The 22,130-nt window shown below is 36.8% G+C and overlaps 1 protein-coding gene across 1 annotated transcript in view; it reads right to left on the bottom strand.

Annotated features, from left to right (window-relative positions):
- The window catches only part of LOC137402089 (PDZ domain-containing protein 8-like), a 67,646-nt gene that overhangs the window by 12,729 nt on the left and 32,787 nt on the right, over nucleotides 1–22,130 (bottom strand). Inside the window, exons 8-13 of the mRNA XM_068088553.1 lie at nucleotides 16,503–16,693; nucleotides 15,499–15,590; nucleotides 12,469–12,651; nucleotides 8,985–9,091; nucleotides 5,704–5,852; nucleotides 2,504–2,696 (exon numbers count right to left, since the gene is read on the bottom strand). Of these exons, the coding sequence (XP_067944654.1) occupies nucleotides 2,504–2,696; nucleotides 5,704–5,852; nucleotides 8,985–9,091; nucleotides 12,469–12,651; nucleotides 15,499–15,590; nucleotides 16,503–16,693 (915 nt within the window). The remainder of the gene's footprint in view (nucleotides 1–2,503; nucleotides 2,697–5,703; nucleotides 5,853–8,984; nucleotides 9,092–12,468; nucleotides 12,652–15,498; nucleotides 15,591–16,502; nucleotides 16,694–22,130) is intronic.

Genomic DNA, 22,130 nt, shown 5'->3' with positions numbered 1-22,130 from the left:
AAAGTTTTTCACCATGTGAAGTACTAAAGCTGCTAAGACTGAACCATGAAAAAGTGAAGAGCTAGCCTACTGTGTGCACCTTCAAAGTCAACTATAGGTAAGTCTGTAGTTCTTCTCTGCAATATGTGTATATCAAAGACATTAGAAATTGGATGGTTTTTAGTGCAGCTAAAATATAAGATTTTACATTTTAAGTTCTCATATTTAAGTGAGTTTGACGAGCTTAAGATTAGGAATCAAGTAGAAATAAGCTTTGTTGACTTTCAAAGTCTATATTATTATTGGCTGTTGTCCGTTCGCCCGTCTGCCCATTTGCTTTCTTTGTCACAATGTAATCTTTATTGTAGTTCTTCTCTGCAATATGTGTATATCAAAGACATTAGAAATTATATGGTTTTTAGTGCAGCTAAAATATAAGATTTTATATTTTAAGTTCTCGTATTTAAGTGAGTTTGACGAGCTTAAGATTAGGAATCAAGTAGAAATAAGCTTTGTTGACTTTCAAAGTCTATATTATTATTGGCTGTTGTCAGTTCGCCCGTCTGTCCATTTGCTTCTTTGTTACAATGCAATCTTTATTCTCTGACAAGCACAGTTATTCTGAGGCTTCAGAAGGTGCCCAGTTAGCTCACTTGGATAGATCTTCAGTTTAATAAACTGAATAGCATGAATTCAAGCCCCATGTTAACCAACATTTCAGTCATCAAAGTAACTGCATGTACAGAATTTTATGATTGCGTGAAGATGGTACAGGTACATTTAAAACAACTGCTACCGTGACAAATAAATAAAAGGCTTGGAACACCGTACTAGACTTTATTCTTTCTGACATTTAAACATTGAATTTAAAATCACATTTTATTAACTACGAATCTGTGAGTCCCCATGAACGAGTCCCAAATGAAGCTGTTTTCAGATAGGAAAAATTGCAATTGAAATCATAATCTGTCTGCTAAAGATCATTCATTTTAACAAATCAAATATACTCTATCAGGTTTCATTCAATTCTGAAAACTTATGAACTAATAGCAGGGTAAGGTATCCTTCAGCTTGTGTCGCAAAAATGGTCGAATGTGACTCAAACTATAAACCGTAGAACATTACAGACATGAACCCTTGAGGCAATCAAACTCGAAATGAAGCACTCACAACACACTACAGACATGAACACATAAGGCAGTCAGACTCGATATGAAGCACTCACAGCACACTACAGACATGAACCCTTGAGGCAATCAGACTCGATATGAAGCACTCACAACACACTACAGACGTGAACACTTGAGGCAATCAGACTAGATATGAAGCGCTCACAGCACACTACAGACATGAACCCTTGAGGCAATCAAACTCGAAATGAAGCACTCACAACACACTACAGACATGAACACATAAGGCAGTCAGACTCGATATGAAGCACTCACAGCACACTACAGACATGAACCCTTGAGGCAATCAAACTCGAAATGAAGCACTCACAACACACTACAGACATGAACACATAAGGCAGTCAGACTCGATATGAAGCACTCACAGCACACTACAGAGATGAACCCTTGAGGCAATCAAACTCGAAATGAAGCACTCACAACACACTACAGACATGAACACATAAGGCAGTCAGACTCGATATGAAGCACTCACAGCACACTACAGACATGAACCCTTGAGACAATCAGACTAGATATGAAGCGCTCACAGCACACTACAGACATAAACCCTTGAGGCAATCAGACTCAATATGAAGCGCTCACAGCACCCTACAGACATGAACCCTTGAGGCAATCAGACTCAATATGAAGCGCTCACAGCACCCTACAGACATGAACCCTTGAGGCAATCAGACTCGATATGAAGCGCTCACAGCACACTGCAGACAATAGAACTACTCGATATGAAGCGCTCACAGCAATGTTTCATATCGAGTAGTTCTATTTTCATGAAGCAGCAACAATGCATGAAAAATTGTTAATCGTGTTTTTTCAACTAACACCTTGAAAAAAATGCAACAAAGATTTAGCAAGCAATTAGTTTAAAAAATGAAATTTGAAAAAATTCTTATGACAGTTTTTCAAGTTGTAAACTTGAGCAGGAATTAGCTTTTTTATTTTGCATGTTATCAGGTTATTTTAAATGAACATTTTTTAAAACACCCTAGATCTTTTAAAATGGCTGGAATAAAAAATTACCCAGGGCATAGTATTTCATCTCGCCTAGTCGATAGTCCCCAGCACAGCAATGACAATAATAGCTCGTTTTTGTCTACGACCTGTGCTGCTGGGGTCTGAAGATGCTGATCTATATAAAATCACTAGAATGCATTTAAATTATCTGTCATGTAATCATTACTGCAAAATGCATAGTCTTTGCAACTGTTATGAAGTTTGAAAATGAGTCTGTTTTCTTCTGGGTGCAGATTCACAGGTCATATGTCGAGCTAGACTGTAGACCATTAGTATATGGAAATACTGACAGCCAATCATATAGTTGCAAGGCTACTAACCTTCAGTCATGCTTTTGGTAGAGAACATAAGTGTGACATCACCATAACACTTTGTCTTGTCCAAATCTCTAGCCCCAGGATATAGTTGCTCTAAGTCAAGGTCAGGTGGTTTAGACAGAGAGACCAGCATTTGTGTTTCACCTTGTGGACTAGCGCTGCACTCCCCTAATATATCGTGAAGAGAAATCGATCCCTGTGAGAGAAAAACCACGACTCAAAGTAACAAGATCGGTTTACTTCAGGTGTGCCAGGCCATTTCCTGTCAAATCTCATGAAACACAATGAACAGTATGACTTCGGTGAAATCCTTCTCAAACTGAGGCACTTCACCTGAGATCAAGTGTAAAACTTTGAAACAGACATTCCAAAACCTATTCACAACCTAACTTAAACTCAGAAATTCAAAGAATAAACGGCACAGATCCTACATGTTCGTAGTTGTCTTCTCACTCATCACACAAACACAAGATGAGCTAACTCCTAGGTTGTGTTGGGTTTTTGCCATTATTTTTCAAAATAAGAAAATCCTATTTTCATGCAATAACTAACCACCAATGATATACAGCCCCCCAAGGATAGCCGACGGCGCTCATATGGGCGAGGTTTAATGATGGAGCTCTGTTGGTATTAACCCGAACACGACACCCAAACAAACAAATATGCTGAATAAAGCACCTTGTAAATTTACAAATATTATGAACTATAGTGGTTATTTTACTTATCTGTTGAATTCATTTTGCTGTCAAATAAATATAGTATCCCAATATTGTCACCGTTATGATCAGTCAGTTGCCATTCACAAGAATTCGTGATATTAATAGTCACAATCGTAAAATAGCTCAAATTCGGTTTGGCATTTAGATTTTGGGTATGAAAACTACACTGCACAGCTTTGCCTGCTGTCCCATCTTATTGGCCAGGTAAAACAATGTGATAACGATGAAAGACTTTGTCATTTTATATTAGGGGTGGCAAAATATTAATCAAAAACTAGAAAAAAATGCCGTTGTTCGGGTAACTAGATTCAACTTTAGGCATATACTACGACCTTTACCAATTTTAAAATTACTAAAAGTAGGTAATTTGAAATGTTTTATTTTGCATGGATCTATTATTTTGGTTAGGTATCACCCCTACATTATAGAAAGTTAAGGTTTGCTATTGTGAGCCGCAGGGCCAACTGACTGAATGAGCTGATGAAACGATAACAGCGAGCCGTGTTTTCCAAAACCTAACAAGGCAACGCAACCGCCCCGCGAGAGTTGTGTTTGCTTCGAAACTCAGGCTAGCACAATCCTAACAGAGCTCCATCATTAAACCCCGCCCATATGCTAGCCGTCGGCTATCCTTGGGGGGGGGGGGCTGTATATCATTGTTACCACTGAGCACTTTTATAAGTGTTGCCAGTGCTGGAATTTTAACCCAAAGCCTTGGTAATACTTATAAGGGTATAATGCATAGAAATGAACTGACATTCTGCTAACGAAATTTGCTAATCTGCATGGTTTAAATCAGTATCAAGCCTATATGAATATTTCACACACATGAAAACAGTTACGCTGTCGATACTTTACTCAGGATTGATCTAACATTAATTTTTCAAAAAAGTGCAAAATCTGAGCAGGTCTGACCAGAGCAATCTGTACTACAAGCAAACTATTAGAGGCACAATTGAACTATTATAAAGAAAATATGTGCCCAGACTTCACCAACAACAATGCTTACAGTCCAACCCGCCGTTAGAGACCATGATATGTAACAATTACAAGCACAATTATTCCAAGCAGTGAGGTGGCTGCACGGTTTAGTGGTAGTGCTCTTGGCTTAATAACCATGTATCCAATGTACAGGTTTAATTCACATGAAGCGCAATCTTCTTTCTTAATGTACAACCGGAAAGATGGACGTGGCTCTTATTAAAGCTTAAGTTATTCAAATTCATTAGGTAAGGAAACTTAGCCAATGGCAACTATATTAACCGCCACAGTTTGTAAGCTGCTTTAAATCTTGAATGAATGTGTAGCAAAAGAAATAAAAAAGTTTTTTTTTCGATAATCTGTTTTAGTTTTCTTTGAGCTTTCAAATATTTGAATTATGAATTTGCCAGAGCCACAGAACTAAACAAATACCTTCATTAAAAAGTTGTAATGGTAAATGTATGTTTATTAAAAATAAATTTTCTGTGCGATAACTTTTTTTATTATCTGTGTAAGGCCTGACATTCATCTAGTATATATAAAATAAACATGCGTATTGCTGATGCGTTGCCACGAGAAACGTTAGTTATATATGTCTATAGCGTGTGGGGAGGGAGTGCTTATTAATCCCCAAGAAGATAGCATTTTCTAATTAATCAAGCGGAAGTAACAAATACAACTGACAAGAAAACAGAATCATAGACTGGGTTGTGCGCAGCATAAGTGAAATTCCGATACGACAGCCACAAAGCTTCATTCAATCAGAAAAGTAAACAAAACCAAACAGAAGTAAAGACATGAAATTTGAAAACAATAAAAACTTTGACATTGAAAAATGAAAGCACACACCTAAAGCTACAACAACAAAGCAAAATGCTGCAAATTATGTCTTTTAAAAAAATACTACATATCTACAACACTGAATAAAAAGAATGAATACATCATACGGACATGTAAAGAGTTATCTTCTCAGAAATTCATAGACACTACCCTACACTGCGCCATCTTCCCAAACCGTCAATCATAGCCTGATGAGTGCCAAGCGTGAACCAGCATTGTAGCTGCCACATAATATTCCAGTTATATAAATAATTAAAATATATACGTGCATAATCACCAGAAGAGTTTATTGCTAAAAATTTTTGGTTGAAACGAATTGAAGAATATTTGTGGAATTGTGCAATATTTGCCACAACATACAAGGTCTTTGACATAGAAACAAATCTCGTAACAAATAAACTTCATAAGTTGAGATTTGTCCGTTCACCAGCATGATCTGTGTGCATAGCATGTATGCTATACCACATCTTCATCCGGTTTTCTGTAAAACTTCCAGCTAGACCTCAGATTGATAACAACTAGACTAAAGACTTAAATTCCCTCAAGTATGAGCTTAATGGACTTACAAAGCATAGCAGCCATTTCATAAAGACTCACAAGGTCATATAAGCATACCTCGTGTGACCTTGAGTACACAATACGAGCAATCATAAAGTCACTTACATATCCTATCAGAGAGTCGAAGTTATCGGTGCTAGCCTGGTCTGCTGATGCCTTGCATTGGCTAAAGACAGCGATGTTCATGTAGACGCAGTCACTCTCTACTGCCACCATTAGTCGCTCACTGAACTCCGCTGATGACGAACAAGTTACTGCAATAAAATCGACAGGAAATAGATTCTTCTACTCGACCAATGCGAGCATTTCCAAACTTAAACTTGAAAATTTTAATTGAATGAAAAGTAAACTAAAGCTTCAAGGGTCTGGAAGATACGATTGAAAGAAGCAGCAGAAGTGACTGTTGCATGAAGACTTCAGTCATGCTAAACTTGGCTTTGATTAGACAATATATTATTAGCGAACGCAATATTCACTTAAGTTCTGCACGGACTGAGTTAATAATGATTCAAACAGCAGAAAATGAAGAGAAAAATCGTATGACTGAGACAGAGATTAACAGAGAAAGAGTTAATTTTCTAAGTTAGGTTTTAACGAATAAAACGGTGTAATGCGATGCCTTAAGGTAATGTTTTTACCAGATTTCAATTTTTTTCATAATAATGCTGAACGCTGCAAGCAATTATGTGTAGACAACTCAAAACACAAAATATAAAATTTCATTAGCTAGGGTATTGCAACTCCAAAACAAACGGCTCCTGAAAAACTTGAGTTCCGTTAACAGAGATACCCGCATTTCAGAAATTTGGATCCAGGTGCCATATGGCCATTTGAATGGTTTAGAATTGATGGTATGTATCCAGTATTGAAAAATTTGAAATGTTAAGAGACAATTTACTAACCAACTTAGAGATCGCCAATGTGACCGATTTATGCTGTAACCTAAATGACCTGAATTGCCTCTTTGTACAAAGAATAGTTTATAACAAAAACACCTTCAGGAGCAGACACGAAATGCAATTAATAGTTAGCACTTGATTTCACAAAACCGACCAATCAATAATTACGTGACAAGACCTTTCAAATTTTTGGAATTGTTGCATGATTAGCTTCAAACCATAGAAAGGAGAATCTCTTATCAAGAGCGATACAATACACTAATCAAGGTCATCAGCAAGATCATTGATAATAATAGTAAGAAATTGCTCTGCATGTAAGGCCTGTTCACTGTGTGGAGACAATGACCGAGCAATTGTCTCCTCTCATTATATATGAGCAATCAATTATTTAACCGGCGTCTGATAGCATGCGAAGCAGCTCTCCCGGTGAATCACCTATGATATCAGGTCACCGGTGCAACGCCTGTAAAGGTATCGGTTGCTATACAAGAAGGTATATTTAGGATCAGTCGACAGCCTAACATTTGTTTTTGTGAACAGTAACTCCCGGCTGTTGTATACCCACCCTCATCTGAAAATTTCTATGAAGAAAGTTTCCTACTGTTAAAACTGTTTCGTTTTGCTACTGTAGGAAGACTTTTATGTTTTTATGAGTTCAGATAAAACAAGTGGTTATAGAATAGTTACTTACAATAAATCGATCATTAATTTTTAACGAATATAAAAGTGAAATTACACCCTGATAAAAGACCAGCTAGCAGGCTGATGGTTTTACTGCTGCCAGAGCCAATGTGTTCCATACAAGCTGCCAATAGTAACTGCATCAAGCAGGTTGGTGTTTATTAAAGGTGACTTTGTATAACTCGATTCTCATTGGCGAGGTTTAGAAAATGGAAAAAATAATAAGCTAGTCATTGCTGTGTTTTTTGCCACAAATGCAATAAAACAAATTCACTGAAAAGAACCATCACTTGGCAACTTGGTTGGTCAAAAGATAACGATTGCAAACAATAAAATTAGTAATTTGATTTAAAGTTTCACACGAACAATATTAGTGGATTCATCATTTGATGTAGCCACCTGGGGTGATGTTTTGGTCGTTTTAATAATTTTTAATCTTTGAGAAGTTTTATCAGTAGGTACAGCGGACCAAAAAGATCATTGTATCTTAGAAATTAATAAAAATACACGAGGATTCTTAGAGTAAATAATCTCCCTGAGTAGCCACATATACACATTACAAGACAACAACCTCCCTGAGTAGCCACATATACACGTTACAAGACAAATTTTTATATTCTGAAAGATGTTGATCTATTTTGAATGAGTGAGCTGAAGACAATTTGATTGCTGCCGAAGCAGCGATGATAACATTATGACTAGAACAACCTGTTTTTAACAGTTTCAAATTGTCGTCTCATGATTAGACGTAATGAAGAATGACTCTCCTGATTAGTTAGCTGATGTATAATAATATAATTGTGCAAAAATATAGCAAACAATGACAAATAGAGAACATCATAAGCAAAATATCTGATAATTAAATGTTATGCTATGAAAATGACTGCAGGTAGAATGACTAGTCCAGTATTAACAACCTCATGAAATAGACTGTTTATAAGTTTGCGTTACCCGCAAGACAGGAATGGTAAAACCTGCAAATTCAGTTATATTACTTGCAAAAATTTATTGAATGCTTCATGCTTGCAAAAGATGGATATGGCAATCGAGAATAATGCAAAAAATGCCTACCGCAAGAAGGTGTTCAATATTCCATTTTAAAAATTTTCCACAATTTTGTTGTTCGTGTTTTGATTTGACAGAGAAAGCGTGCTGCTAAGCGAAAGCGGACTGCACTGTTATGACACCTGACTTCAAATTCATTATCTTTTCTAACAAAGAATCCACAGCATGCAAATGACTATTTGAAAGACATATTGCACAAGAACATAATGTGTGCACAATTCCAAATCCGCAGCAGCCGTGCCATGAAAACATAATTAGAGTATTTACTTGGTAACTCTCCCTGATCGCTAGACGTTATCTATCTGCAACCAGTCTCACTTTTTCCCTTTAGATGCCTTAAAAACCACAGAGAAACAACCAATTACCGTAAATACATGATGAATGTAGGTCAACTAAGCCCTATTCTGCTGTATTTTATGATAAAAGCAGGTAATGATATTTTCCACAAGACTTCCTATGGTAGGAATGCTGATCAGGGCAGCAAAAACCAAAAGAGGTTAAAAGGTCGCTGAAGACTTCATCTCATAACTGGAATTCATTTTTTCGTTCTTTGTTCAGTTCAACGTTGTTTCGCAAAACACAATGATAAACTTTTTTATAATATGACGAGGAGACCGACTACAAAACTACGGGTAAATCAGACGAGAGAAATCAAATAGCTATCGCTGCACGACTAGGTTGAGAGGCTCTATGAAAAAGTCTAACTAACAGCGGAAGGTAACAAGCGGAAAAAGGAGGAACCTGTAGATGTTGTGTATTTGGTCCTGGAGGCTTTCAGCTCAGCGCTAGTGATGGCTGACAGCGTTCTCGGCACCTCCTTCTCCACCATGTGCTTGCTGCCTGTGCGCCTGGGAAAAAACCAAACAGACATGATAAGCAATACAGACATGATGAGCAATACAGCCAAGAATGAAGCCAAGCAAGGTCAGCTATATCAACAGCGCGTTTCCCCTAGTCATATAATGTACTAGCAGCAGACCTGGCGATGCCTGCAATTTCTCTAAAGCCTGGTTTCCATTTACGTCGCAAAGCACCCGCGACAGCACCGCCGGCTATTAGCGATGAAATGGGAACGTACGCGCCGGATACTGCAGAGGACCGCCGGTAGTTGCCGGCGGCATCGCAATAGTTTAGCGCTGTTCAAATTTCGCAAAAGGCCACAGGCAAAACCCTCCCGAAATGCACTGTACTGGTAAAGGTCACCATTATAGGAACGGCATGGCGAGCAAACATTTTATTTGATTACGCATTTATGTTTATGATATTATTAACGATGTGGCTTTTATGTGAACAGATGCTGCCGAGCCTAGCGTCGCAAGCGTTATGCTGCCCGTGTTGCCGCCGGAGTCTCACAATTGATATGGGAACCAGGCTTTATTTTCAATCAGATAGCCTGCAGATGGGTTCTAATTGATAAGATAACTCCCAACTCATAGATACGACTAATGAATGCTTATATCTATAATCTGAGGAGAGCTATAAGTTCATGAATACTTAGAAACAAATGAATGCTTATGACATAACCCTTTCTACCCCAGACTAGGAGTATGTCTGGTGACGCCTGGAATTTCTTTTATTTTCAAATCAGAAAGTCCGCATGTGGGTGTTTAAGAGACTGGTTTTTGGAAACCAGCCGGAGCTCTAAAACGAAATATTTTAGTGCCGTGCTTTAGACTCAGAGCACATGCGCGTGAAGTTTGGGTGAAAACAGCCAAAAATGTGGAAACACACAGAGTTTAGACAGACTAACAGACAGACAGAATGACAAAGCGGCGTTTATTGATATAGATAGTATACCAACAGCAAGTTTGACCTAGTTATATTGCCAGAAAGTACATGTATGTTTGAAGGAAACTCTGGTGAATGATTCACACACAAAAAACTTCACGGGAAACAGAACGCTGCTTACAACCAACAAAACTACAACCAAAACTTCCAGCTGATCACGACCGCAAAAAATTAAGCTTTTTTAAAGAAAAATCCGGCATAGTAAATGAAAATGATGTATTATTTAATTCAAAGATGTAACAGGATGAAACTGTGTGTATTAACTGTGTCAAATCAACATCCTGACAGTCAAAACTAAGTCATATAAAAGGATACTTTGCAAACAGACAGCCATTAGAACAAACCTAAACATGTACAACAACATATAATCTTAAAGACACAGTATGGAGAGTACTTAGCCCATTATTCTACACATATTATTGACTAATTGATGAGGGTCGTTGCACCCCAACCTCATTAATAGTCTGATAGGAATCAATGCCTGAAATCAGTAATCAAAGTAACTGAAGCATAAAATCTTCAGTCTCAATTTCAGAACCTTCAGAACTCAATTTACCTGTAGTTCAGACAGACAGTACCAAAGCTTGTGTTTTATTGGACATCATACTAGTAGCGAATGCTACAATGTTTGTTCCCCAACTAATGTTTTATTTATTGTTGAAAATACAGTAAATAGAATTGTAACCATAAAACAAAAGAGCAATGAAATGGCAATGTTTTTTAACCTGCATTTGAATGCCATTTTTAATTGAACTCCACCTCAATTTGAGTGCCACTAGGAGAGAAGGGCTAGAAAATAGAGTGCCACCCTTTAATTGAACATCACTTCTATTTGAGCGCTACTTCTATTTGACATTCTTGATCTCTACGAACCCACAACGGCAAGTGATCAGTAGAAAAGTGTCTGCAAAACCGTACTAACAATGACTCATTTGTTGTATCTGTTCGCATCGAAGTTCGTTTTTGAACTCTAAGTCTTCATGGTTTTTTCGTTAAAACTTTAAATGCAACACCATAGAAATAATTAGCAACTGTATCAGGCTAGTACTAGTTTCTTGTTTAACGCGGTCTTGATACTTCGATGTATGTGAAAAAGGTTTCGCATACGTGATGGAATCTGTGCTACTACGTATTTTGAGGCTAAAATTTTGATTCTCTATGAGGCTATAACCGCGTGTAATTTTGATTACAGGCTTTCTACACGGTTTCTCTTTATTTGTGGAGAAGTGTATATTCAAAGTGCATTGCACAAGTTTTGCTGTACTAAAAAAATTGTTTGGACGCTAATATCGACTAGCTCAGCTGTGCAGAAGAGGAGTTGTGGCCAGAAGACACTGTGGAAGGTATTAAACAGGCAGAAAAATATAAAATTGTTCCAAACGAAAGCAACAATCAGAACACAACTGGCCAAGTAAATGATGCAAATAATTTTGTTTAAAAAATATTAATTTTTGTTTCTGAAAGTATTATAAATATGGTTAGTTTATTTTACTTGTTCTTGAATATATATTTGCACCACTTGATAGATTATTATTGTCTAAAATATAAATTAGCAGATTTATGGCATTTCGTTTGATAGCATCATTGCAGTAACATGAACTTTGCTTAGAATGGATTGACGCTCGTAACTGCTCTTCTATTGCACTTTAAAAGCCAGTTTTGGCTGCAAACTGTAGCAAACATATCAATGAGTGCAATGAGCTTTTATGCAACTTTATTAAATATAGTTATAAAATGAAAATATGCCGTCAAATTTAGAATTAAAAAACTTGAAAGCTCCAACAAATTGCAATGCAGGCTATGAGATCATCGTAGGTTAATTACAAGCAATAAATACCAACTAGTAGAGACATGTATCAGCTTCCCCGTTCACATTCATGTAGAGATCTATGACAAGGTGGAGGTAAGTTAGCAAAATTTTGGAGAGTGCAAAATATAGGCGACATTTGATTCACCTGCGAAAGGGTTAAAGTTATCGTCTCCGTACTCTGACGAGGTGTTTGAAAAATATAACGCAGCCCTTTATCTGAATGTCACCTCTAATAAAGCGCCACTCTAAGAGAAGGGTTGAAAAATAGAGCACCACGGTGTTCAAATAGAGGTTTTATGGGAATTAGAGTTCCAACTCATGTGGTCACAGACTCAAGATGCACAGGCTAAAACCTGCCCAATTCAGTTGCCGAGTGGCCTATGGATTTATGTTACGGCATAAGCCTGTCCATTCAGTGCTAAACAACATTCTATAAATGTCATAAACAGTATATTTCAATTAGGAAATATTAATAAAACTTCATTTAAAACTACCTTCACTGACTGCTAAATACAAACAGCCTGATGATCTTACCTGTGACCTTTGGGTACCTCAAGATTGGTCGGCAGCGAGTCACTCGATGCCAACTTCACTGACAGCTAAATACAAACAGCCTGATGATCTCACCTGTGACCTTTGGGTACCTCAAGGTTGGCCGGCAGCGAGTCACTCGATGCCAGAGAGTCCGCGGCGGCTGACTGGCCATTGGTCTCACCAGACTTGCCGATGGTCGGGTCTGATTTACTGGGGGATAAGCTTTGGACAGAAGGGCTGGTGATCGGCCTGACTTGAGAGACAGAGACCGTCACACTGCAAGAAACATTCGAATGAGAATCAGGATCGTTCTTCCTAAATGAGCAGGCTAAATAACTCTACGAGTACTGAAGACTGGGAAGTATCTGCTTAGCCTGTGATCCGACTATTAATTTAGAATGACTCTAAGTTGTTTAAAAAACAAACGAACTTAAAATAACAGCAAGAAATTACTTTTCTTGCAAGTAAAATTTTTTGTATTTTTCCAAAAGGTATATTGCAGAGCCCTTAAAAATTAGTGTAGTTGTATCAAAGTTGTTTCTAAGCCACACTCATTGCCACTATCTGCCTTTACAGATAGCTAAAAAAACTTCACAGCTAAAATCCTAACTTTCAATTTACAAAAAACATTTAAATTTATACATGTAAAAATTTGAATTAATCATTTTTTTTCCATTTCATCAAAATCGTTTTCAGAAAATAATTTTTTAATAAATCCCGTTTTATTAAAATGCTCATAGAATAAATTATAAAACTTTTGCTAAATTTTAACTTTGATATCAATTTTAAAATTTTACTTCTTAATGCATACCAACTTACTTAAAGGTTGACTTACAACAAAATTCATATTACAGTTATTTGGTATCAAAAGATTCATCATGTCTTACTCTGTTGCGTTGTAAGTGCCAAATATGTGGAAATATGATTACAAGCTCTTAAAAGCTAAAAACGAAAAGCCGCCGTAGATTGGAATCTCTTTATTTCTCCGACGTAGCCATGAAATTTATTTATTGTCTTGTCACGTAATGTTCTCACATGAATTGAAAGGCCAATAAAAAGCTTAATATAAAACTTATCGTAGCACTAGTTTATGACAAACATTTCGGGTTTTACCGAAGACCCGTATCAAATATAGATGCTCGCTGCTTTACAGTTCTGTTTCGGTTTGGTCTAATCGGCAAGTCGTAATCTGATCGTGTGACCCAATACTTCGTAAATAATTTTTGCAGCATTTTTCGATTATCACAAGTGACCAACAGGCTCGTCATGATTATCAGACAATGATATGTACTCCTTCAAGCTAAGGCTAAAAAATTTAACGAATTTTTACGGTAAGTTATAAGATATCACTGCTAAAAGTGACAGCATTACAATGACGATAAAACAGATGCGTCAGAACAATAGACATGGTTTTATTGAATGCGCAAAGTAAATTTGTGAAAATATTTCGACGAATAAGGTTGCATGAAAGTGTAAACAGAAACCATCTACCACAGCTACGTCACATTTGAGCCGTTTTGCAAAGAGAATCCAAACTACGGCGGTCTCGTGTGGCTGCGATTCGTGTGGCTGCGAACTGTTCGTTGTTTAGTTTTTAAGCTTTTGTAATCACATTTCCACATATTTTGCGCCTACAACACGACAGAGTAAGACATGGTGAATCTTTTCATATCAAATAACTGTAATGTGAATTTTGTTGCAAGTCAACCTTCAAGACCATAAAAATGAAATGATTAGTACAGCAATTATATTTTAATCAATGTACTTTTGTTAGCAAATAAAGGGATCTTGAGTTAATCCTCCAAATAGATTTTTTAGAAAAACAAACATTTGATATTTGATGAACAAATGCTCTTAGGCTCCACCTTGTTCAATAAAACCTCTATAGTTATGATGTTGATCAAACGTCTTCGAAAGGAACAAACTTGGTTTATAATTTCTAATGTAAATATAGAAGATCGTGCAAATAACCAAGAATACAATCACCTGAGAGATATTTAACGTAAACAGGAGCTTCCCAATTTAGCCAAAACAACACCTGCCAGTAAATCATCCCAACACAATTTTGTAATGCTGTTTTCTTCGAACAACAATTACGGTACTCTTATACTAATATGGCAAAAAAAAAACTAACAATATGTTGATGCAACGGAGTCCACGAGAAACCAGGTCCATATTCATAATATATATATATATTAAATATGTATAAGTGGAACTTCACTCTATAAGTTAAACATTTTATTACTAATAGTTTCATGTGATACAATAAGTATCAAACTCTTCAGATAAAATGTCTAAAAAAATATATATATATACATATATTACACTGAGTATACATAATTCTTTGGGTGTTTATTTTAAACTTACATATTCGTACCTGTTTACACTATGTATCTGTTTACACTATGTACCTGTTTACACTATGTATCTGTTTACACTATGTATCTGTTTACACTATGTATCTGTTTACACTATGTATCTGTTTGCAGACACCATTATGAATAGCATTTTACAGGCTAAGGGTAATTGTAAATGCTCTTAGCAAATCATCCGCTCACAAATTAATAATATCCACATGCGGTGCACCCTAATTATAGTAAAAAGAGGCTTGATAATGGAGCCATTAGAGTAGTCATAAAGGCTTCACTGACTGGAGCGGTTATGGCTACGCTCCACTCACTGAACGGTTCCATGACTGCTGGCTGACTGAAGTCAGACGACCTTGGTTGAGCGTTGTTAGAAGTCTTCCACGAAATAAAAACTGACAGGAACCACTGAGATAATAATCAGTAGTTAGTGCGCGTTTACGCGCTTCGAATAGGTTTGGAGTTGCTTCCACACCGCATCATAAAAGCAGTAAAGTCTGAATGCATTCTACACTATTTCACTTCACTAAATTTGTGCGCTATTGTATCTAATTTAACAAGTTATGTTTCAAGTGATACGTCGCAAATCTTGGAAAGATCTACAAAATGCAACTCTAAATCATTGAAACAATGGGATGGAAGGATGCAAATATATCAGCGGTGGGCAACTCCAAACCCAACCGAATCATGGAAACGCAGTGAATGATTTATGTTGAAGTAGCATGCCAATCAGCGCTGCCGTTTCCCACCTACTCACCAATCAGCAGTTGGATTGACAAGAAGGTAGCGAATATGGGATATGTCGACAGACTTAACTGCCTCTCCATTGACATGCGTAATTATGTCCCCCTGTAAGCAACGTGGAATGTTAGCATGCCATGCAGAGCAAATTAGAAAAAGAAATAAAGCATTTGTTTGCCTTGCAATAACTATTGGCAATAAAAGAGACCAGTAATAAACATCGCTGCCAAAAACTGTCACATGACAAACAAACAATAGTATACAGGTACAGCCGCGCGAACTGAGTTTTTCGTTGGTTCAGACCGGAATCACGAAGTGAACGAAAAACAAAATTATTTGGCCAAAATTCACAGAAATGTTAGAGGTGTGTATGCACACCGAAATCGTCAACGAAACAATTTTAATCGGCTAAACAAGTATTAGCGAGCCTGACTCTACCAGTTTTTGCGACCTATATAGTCCGAAACACATAACGCGACACGCAAGAAAAATACTGACGCAATTGGCGATAGTAAATACGATGCAACTGACTTGATTGCGCTAAAAATGGCAACTCCTTTTACAACGGAACTTTTGCTGCTAAAATAAAAATTGTTATTATTAAAAAAGAAACGATTAGTAGTCATAGTGTTCAGACGATAAAAAACCAAACAACAGCGCAATCTAAGCAGTTGCATCGCATGCACTATGTTGAATTGCACTGGTACTTTTATTGTGTGTCGTAATATGTGTCTTGGACTATACCGATTGCAAAAGCTGCTAAAATCGCGCTCGCTGATATTTTCTTTAGCCAATTAACAGCATTTTATCGGCGACTTCGGTGTGCAGGCACAGCTCTGCCAATTCTGTGAATTTGGGCCAAATAATTCTGTATTTTTCGTTCATTTCGTGATTTCGGTCAGAACAAACGAAAAAATCAGCACATGTGGCCATACCTTTAGTCTAAGCTTCGTTATTTAACAAGGCAGGTGCGACCCATTAGACTAAGCACATAGCAGATGATAGCACGAATCAACTCACCTTAGCGAGGCCAGCGAGAGAAGCAGGACTGCCTGGCTTTACCTTCTCTATAAATACGACATCTTTTCTCAGGAGGGCGTGTCGTAGTCTCTTAAGAGAAAGGCCGTACATCCGCTGACTGGCAGCTCCTGCCAGCGTGGTGGTGAATGAATTCTCCTCATATGGAGGCTTTGGTGTGTACTTGCAACTATCTAAAGTCAGAAAGAGAGCGTTCATAGGCGATAGAGCGAGCATGTATAGCAGTAGGCACCTACAGCAAGTAGATACCTGATCTACCGCCACACACCGGTATAATTTCTTTCCGCTCTTGAACTAGACTTGATGGTTAATAACAGAATCATTGTAAAAATTAGCTTTTATCGGAAATCATCTATTTGAAACCTGTTAAACCTGCTCTTCTTTCACGAATAATGATTAAACGACTGTATTTTTGGATAATCTTGTCAAAAACCCAGCGATTTTAATACAATTATCTAGATCAAAGCTGTTTCTGGTCGATATTTTGCAAAGATCGCAAATCTTTTCTGTCCTTCTTTACAACTTCAAACTGTTGACAAGAAACCTGGTGTTAGGTTGAAATTACACAAACATATTACTCAAGCTCACATCTACTATTTCACTTGCTATTGTTAATCCAATAATATTTTGTCAATTAACTTTTTAAACTTACGTGTATCAACAACTTTGGAGTTAACACATGTGGTTCTACACGTAGCTGTCACCAGAATGTGACAACAATTACTCTACTGATAACAGAATGACGTGTGAGAATTCAGTGGAAACATTTTAGTATGCACAGAAGACTTTTTGTATGGCTAATATTAGATTCTAGTAGCCTCAAAACATTAACTATCTATAAGGGCCTTGGGCTTATATTCATGAAGCTTGGCTTGTTTTCTATCCTAATAATGAAGCGTCCTTACTGTTAGTTGTTACGAGCTCATTCGGCTAGCGAAATTTCAGGTTTCGTGATTGTGGTATGCGGCAATAGACAACATGTCTTCATAATCTAAAGAAAAACTGACTAACTTTTTTCACACGGATAAGACGAACCAAATGACGACCATGCTTCAAAAGTGTTCTAGAAAACTCTTTTCATATGCCACTCTCAGTGGCTCATACCAATCTAGGTCACTCCAGACAATCTACCATACTACGCAATGCAACCATTATGTTAATTATATATTAATTATAGACTCATGAAGGAATACAGGGCTTGGAAATGGTATACTCATACAAAATTGCCTCTTCCCTTGAACAATTATACGATTAATCACAAATGATGTTACACTCATAGAGCGATTGCAAACAAAATGCTTGATAGTACAGAAGATATAATTTTCGTGTTGAGAAAATTCCGAATGTAAGCATAAAAAAATCTAAAAGTAGCGAGCGAGTCAGCTTGCAACATTTGATAAATAAAACTGTCAGACTGTATCAGGGAGTTAAAACGATTATATAATCAGCTAACAAGTTATTACAGGGACAGATGGTCAATAGAATGACTGACCAAAGGCTAATGACAAGAGAATTGAGTTTCATACAAGGTTATGAACAGAGCAGTCATCCATTAACTGCTGGGAACAAAGGTGACACAAACTACATTCTCGTGAGCTAGATAAGAAAGGTCTTGCATCCTGTGCGAATAAAACTCATGAGAATCTGAGGTTTGAATCGGAGAGGAATCGTTCACCCATAACTAGTCACCCTAATATGTTAGTCGAAATAAACATGCTAGTCACCTGTATTAATATATAGGGAGTTATTTAAAAGGTTTTAAACATTCAGAAGCCTGTTGTGATTCACATTAGACATTCTTCAGTAGATTCACCTTCTTATCTATATATATATTTCTCAAAGTTTGTCTGTATGTCGTATGTCTGTCTGTCATTCCGGCTATAGGTATTATTAGAATAGCTGTAGCTGGTCAACAATGCAGGCAATGGCAATGGGGCAATGGCTAATAGCTTGAAAGTTACAGTTGTTTAACAAAGTTTGAAAACTTTTACAGTTGTTTTTATTTTCTTTCTTAATATATTTCAACTAAACAAAACACTTCTCTCATGATATGTAGTTTGAAAGTTATAATGGCAAATGTTGTCATATGTTAAATACAAATTAATTTTCTGTCCAAAGACTTTATATTACCCAGGCAACGCCGGGTAGCACAGCTAGCAGCTTATAAACATGAATGAAACAGGCTTTTATGTAGAAGGATCAGTCAAAAATATCCTTTGTCATAACATTTTTGTAAAATAATTTTGTCACAACACTGCGGGATGTTCAGATTTGAAACACCCGATAATTGCAGAGTTACAATTTCATGCACAAAAATACGTCAACGCAGTAGTTCAACTTCTTTAATTTTTGAAAATTCAACATGGCTGCCAAACAGAAAAAGTGCTGAAGCATGGAAGGGAGAGCAGTAATATGACTTCTACAAACTGAAGGTATCAAAACAGCTGAAATACACCGTATATTTCCGCATATAAGCCAATTCTAGAACGCATAAAAATTTACCAAACTAATCTGTCCAGCTAATATGTGCGTAACTCTGATTGAAAGCAAACAAAATAACATTATGCTAACTTAATTTCAACAACTACAACTCGAAACTTTATTAACTCAACTTTATTAATAAAAGTGCAACAGTTAACATCGGGCGCATATAAGTTGTCATAAAATTTGATTAAACTGATAAGCCTAAAATTTTACATTTTCTGATGCCATGAAAATGCCATAAATGTGTTGCAGAACGAATTCAGACATTTTTCATTCTCTTCATACCATCATGGTTGACAAGGCATTATTACTACTGTTAAAAATAAATACTCACTGTAACTACCACTATTACCTAATAGATAATCATGAGACGTACATTAATCTACAATTTGTGAAGCATAGATAGTTACAAAGCATCTGATCATTGCGAAGAAGAAATAGCTATAATAATGTGTTTTTACAAAACAAAGGTCAGCGTGAGATGCAAGCATGTTTTCCATTGGCTCAACGCAAACAAATGATAGTTTCCTTTTGACTAAGCGGGGACACGATTGGCTAATTATACAACGACTCACCAATCAGAAATGTTTTTGTAACAACAAAACTGCAACAAACTGCAAAAACTGCTCCATTTTCACAACATTTTGCTTTGCGAGGAATGTAGGCCTACGGCGCATTACGATATTTAGGTTCGGCTTGTATGCGAATTCTTATAAATTCCATGATTCCAGGGCTGTTTTCCAAGGCCAGCTTATGTGCAAAATAGGCTTATATGCGGGGATATACAGTACTCCAAAATGAAGGCACAACATGGCTGTGAAACAATTCATTTTAGATATTATCCAGATAAAATAAGTTCAACAATATAAACAGACTATTAATAGTACTTTAGTGATAGGAAGTGTCAACTCACACAACTATTACATGTTATTACATATTATTACATATTATTACACATTATTACATATTATTACATATTGTTGTTACATTTATCTTACTTTAAGTAGACATAAATATTGTAGGTATAAAAATTATTAGAAGTAAACACTGAGCCCGGATGCATGAGGCCACCTCACCAGCTACTCAAGGATGTAAAATCATAAAATAACAATTATCTACTACTGAAAATGATAACCTTTCTAGGCTTTAGGCATTGTGTAACCAGTATATATCAGCATATTAAGCATGAAAGTGTGAATAGAAACCATTTTTCACAATTACGTCACATTTGAGCCGCTTTGAAAAGGTCTCCAACCTACGGCGGTCTCGTGTGGCTGCGATTAACTGTTTGTTTTTGAGCTTTTAAGAGCTTGTAATCAGATTTCCACATATGTGGCACCTACAACACAACAGAGTAAGACATGGTGAATCTTTTGATACCAAATAACTGTAATGTGAATTTTGTTGCAAGTCAACCTTTAAGGGTTTTAATGACAGCCTAAGTAATTTGGTGATCTCCATTTTTAACATTCCATTTTAGCTATTCAATTTTCAATTGTTGCTACCTAAGCCATTCCTGTTTCGATATGACAAGACAAGAGTGCGCCGTTATGACCTCTGGCGCAGAAAACATGTATTCTGGTAAACTGGCGCATCTTAAACGTGTACTTCACACGCTGATCTAATGTAGTGACGACACAAGAGAATGCTTGGCACAGAAGGAATCGCAGATGTCTTCGACACATACTCTCAATGTCATGATACTAGGTCCATCCTAAAATTGCCTTGTCGGAGGTTTTTGGCTTAAATTAATATCCGCTTAAATTAATTTTTGGCTTAAAATAATCATCCGCCTCTTAAACATAGCTGGGACTATGTTTAAGAGGCGGATGATTATTCCTGTGATAGTGATTTGTGCCACATTCATGTACGGGATTTCAACAGCCTGCAAGTCAATTATAGTTAATCCAATTAAATATAATTCTAGGATTACTGTTACGTAATGATTCATCACGCTAATCTTTGAATAAAAGAGTAAAAACAGTCAAGTGCTAAGCGTCTCTTGACCCTCTAACGTTCAGGACATTTGAGAAATACTGCATCTCAAGTGTTGGAGTCACAGCTAGGGCGATAGTAAACAAAATAGAGGTTAACTTATGCCTGCTCTTCAGTTACAACAGGCTTCTAATTGTCGGTGAGTGCTTTATGATGAAATCTAAGTCACTGAAAAAAATGATTTTAAAATGCCAAAACCATATAGGCTATAGTAACTCAACGTAAATAACAATTAAAAAATTACATGTATATGACAAACCTTGCTTATCACATTTGGGCGGGAAAATGTCAAGGACAAAGGATTTTCACCTTCAGTATATTTCACAAAGGAATTGGCTAGTACAACAGTTGAGAGGTAGGTTTGAACCTGCACCAACTAGCATTTAAACAGGCAAGCCTTAAATCATAAAAATCTTGAATGGTGCGGGCGGCCTGCGTGTACCCCTCCGTTGGGTAAGGCGCAAAGTTGATACTGGTTATAGCCTTCTATTTGATCTTTACAGTGTTCTAGCCTTAGGCCTATCTGATGTGATTTCCCTAGCGTGGCTGTATAGTAATCTATTTGTAAAACAGTGTCCATGTCGATTATCTCCCCATGACAATATCATCAGTGAGAATTTAGCAACCCTTCAACTGAGTATGGTTGCTCTATCCCTTTTGTTGAACCTAAATAATGTGCATAGGATGGAAACTACTCGAATAATCGTAAATAGAAACATGAATTATCAGATTGCCAGGAAATTTCTAATACTTATCGTGTTTACTTCCTTGGTTGCAAGTTGGGGCGGCTAATGTTAGGCGACTAGTTATGAGAATCTGGGGGTTTGGAGGGGGCGGTGTAAGCCCCCCAACAGATTTCTTTCATGTAGGGCCTCAACCGGGCATCTCAAGTAAAGTTTTAAAATTTTTTATCGGAAAGTATAAACATTTTTTCTAATATTTGAGATTTGTTTGTTTTAGGTGATGTGACTGCCAGGACGTCTTCAGATTAAAATAGGCTAAACTTGACTGCAGTTAAAATGCTCAGAAAAAAAGACATCTTTTTTTGGAGCGTTTTATCAAAGATCAATTTTGCTGATTTTATTCTAAGTGCATCCGAAGGTTTCTACGCTTTCGTTGGGCCATTGCCAA

Source organism: Watersipora subatra, chromosome 8 (genome assembly GCF_963576615.1).
Source record: "Watersipora subatra chromosome 8, tzWatSuba1.1, whole genome shotgun sequence".
NCBI classification, from domain to species: domain Eukaryota; kingdom Metazoa; phylum Bryozoa; class Gymnolaemata; order Cheilostomatida; family Watersiporidae; genus Watersipora; species Watersipora subatra.
Note: the sequence above shows the minus strand (reverse complement) of the source record. Positions and strands in the feature narration are given on the sequence as shown.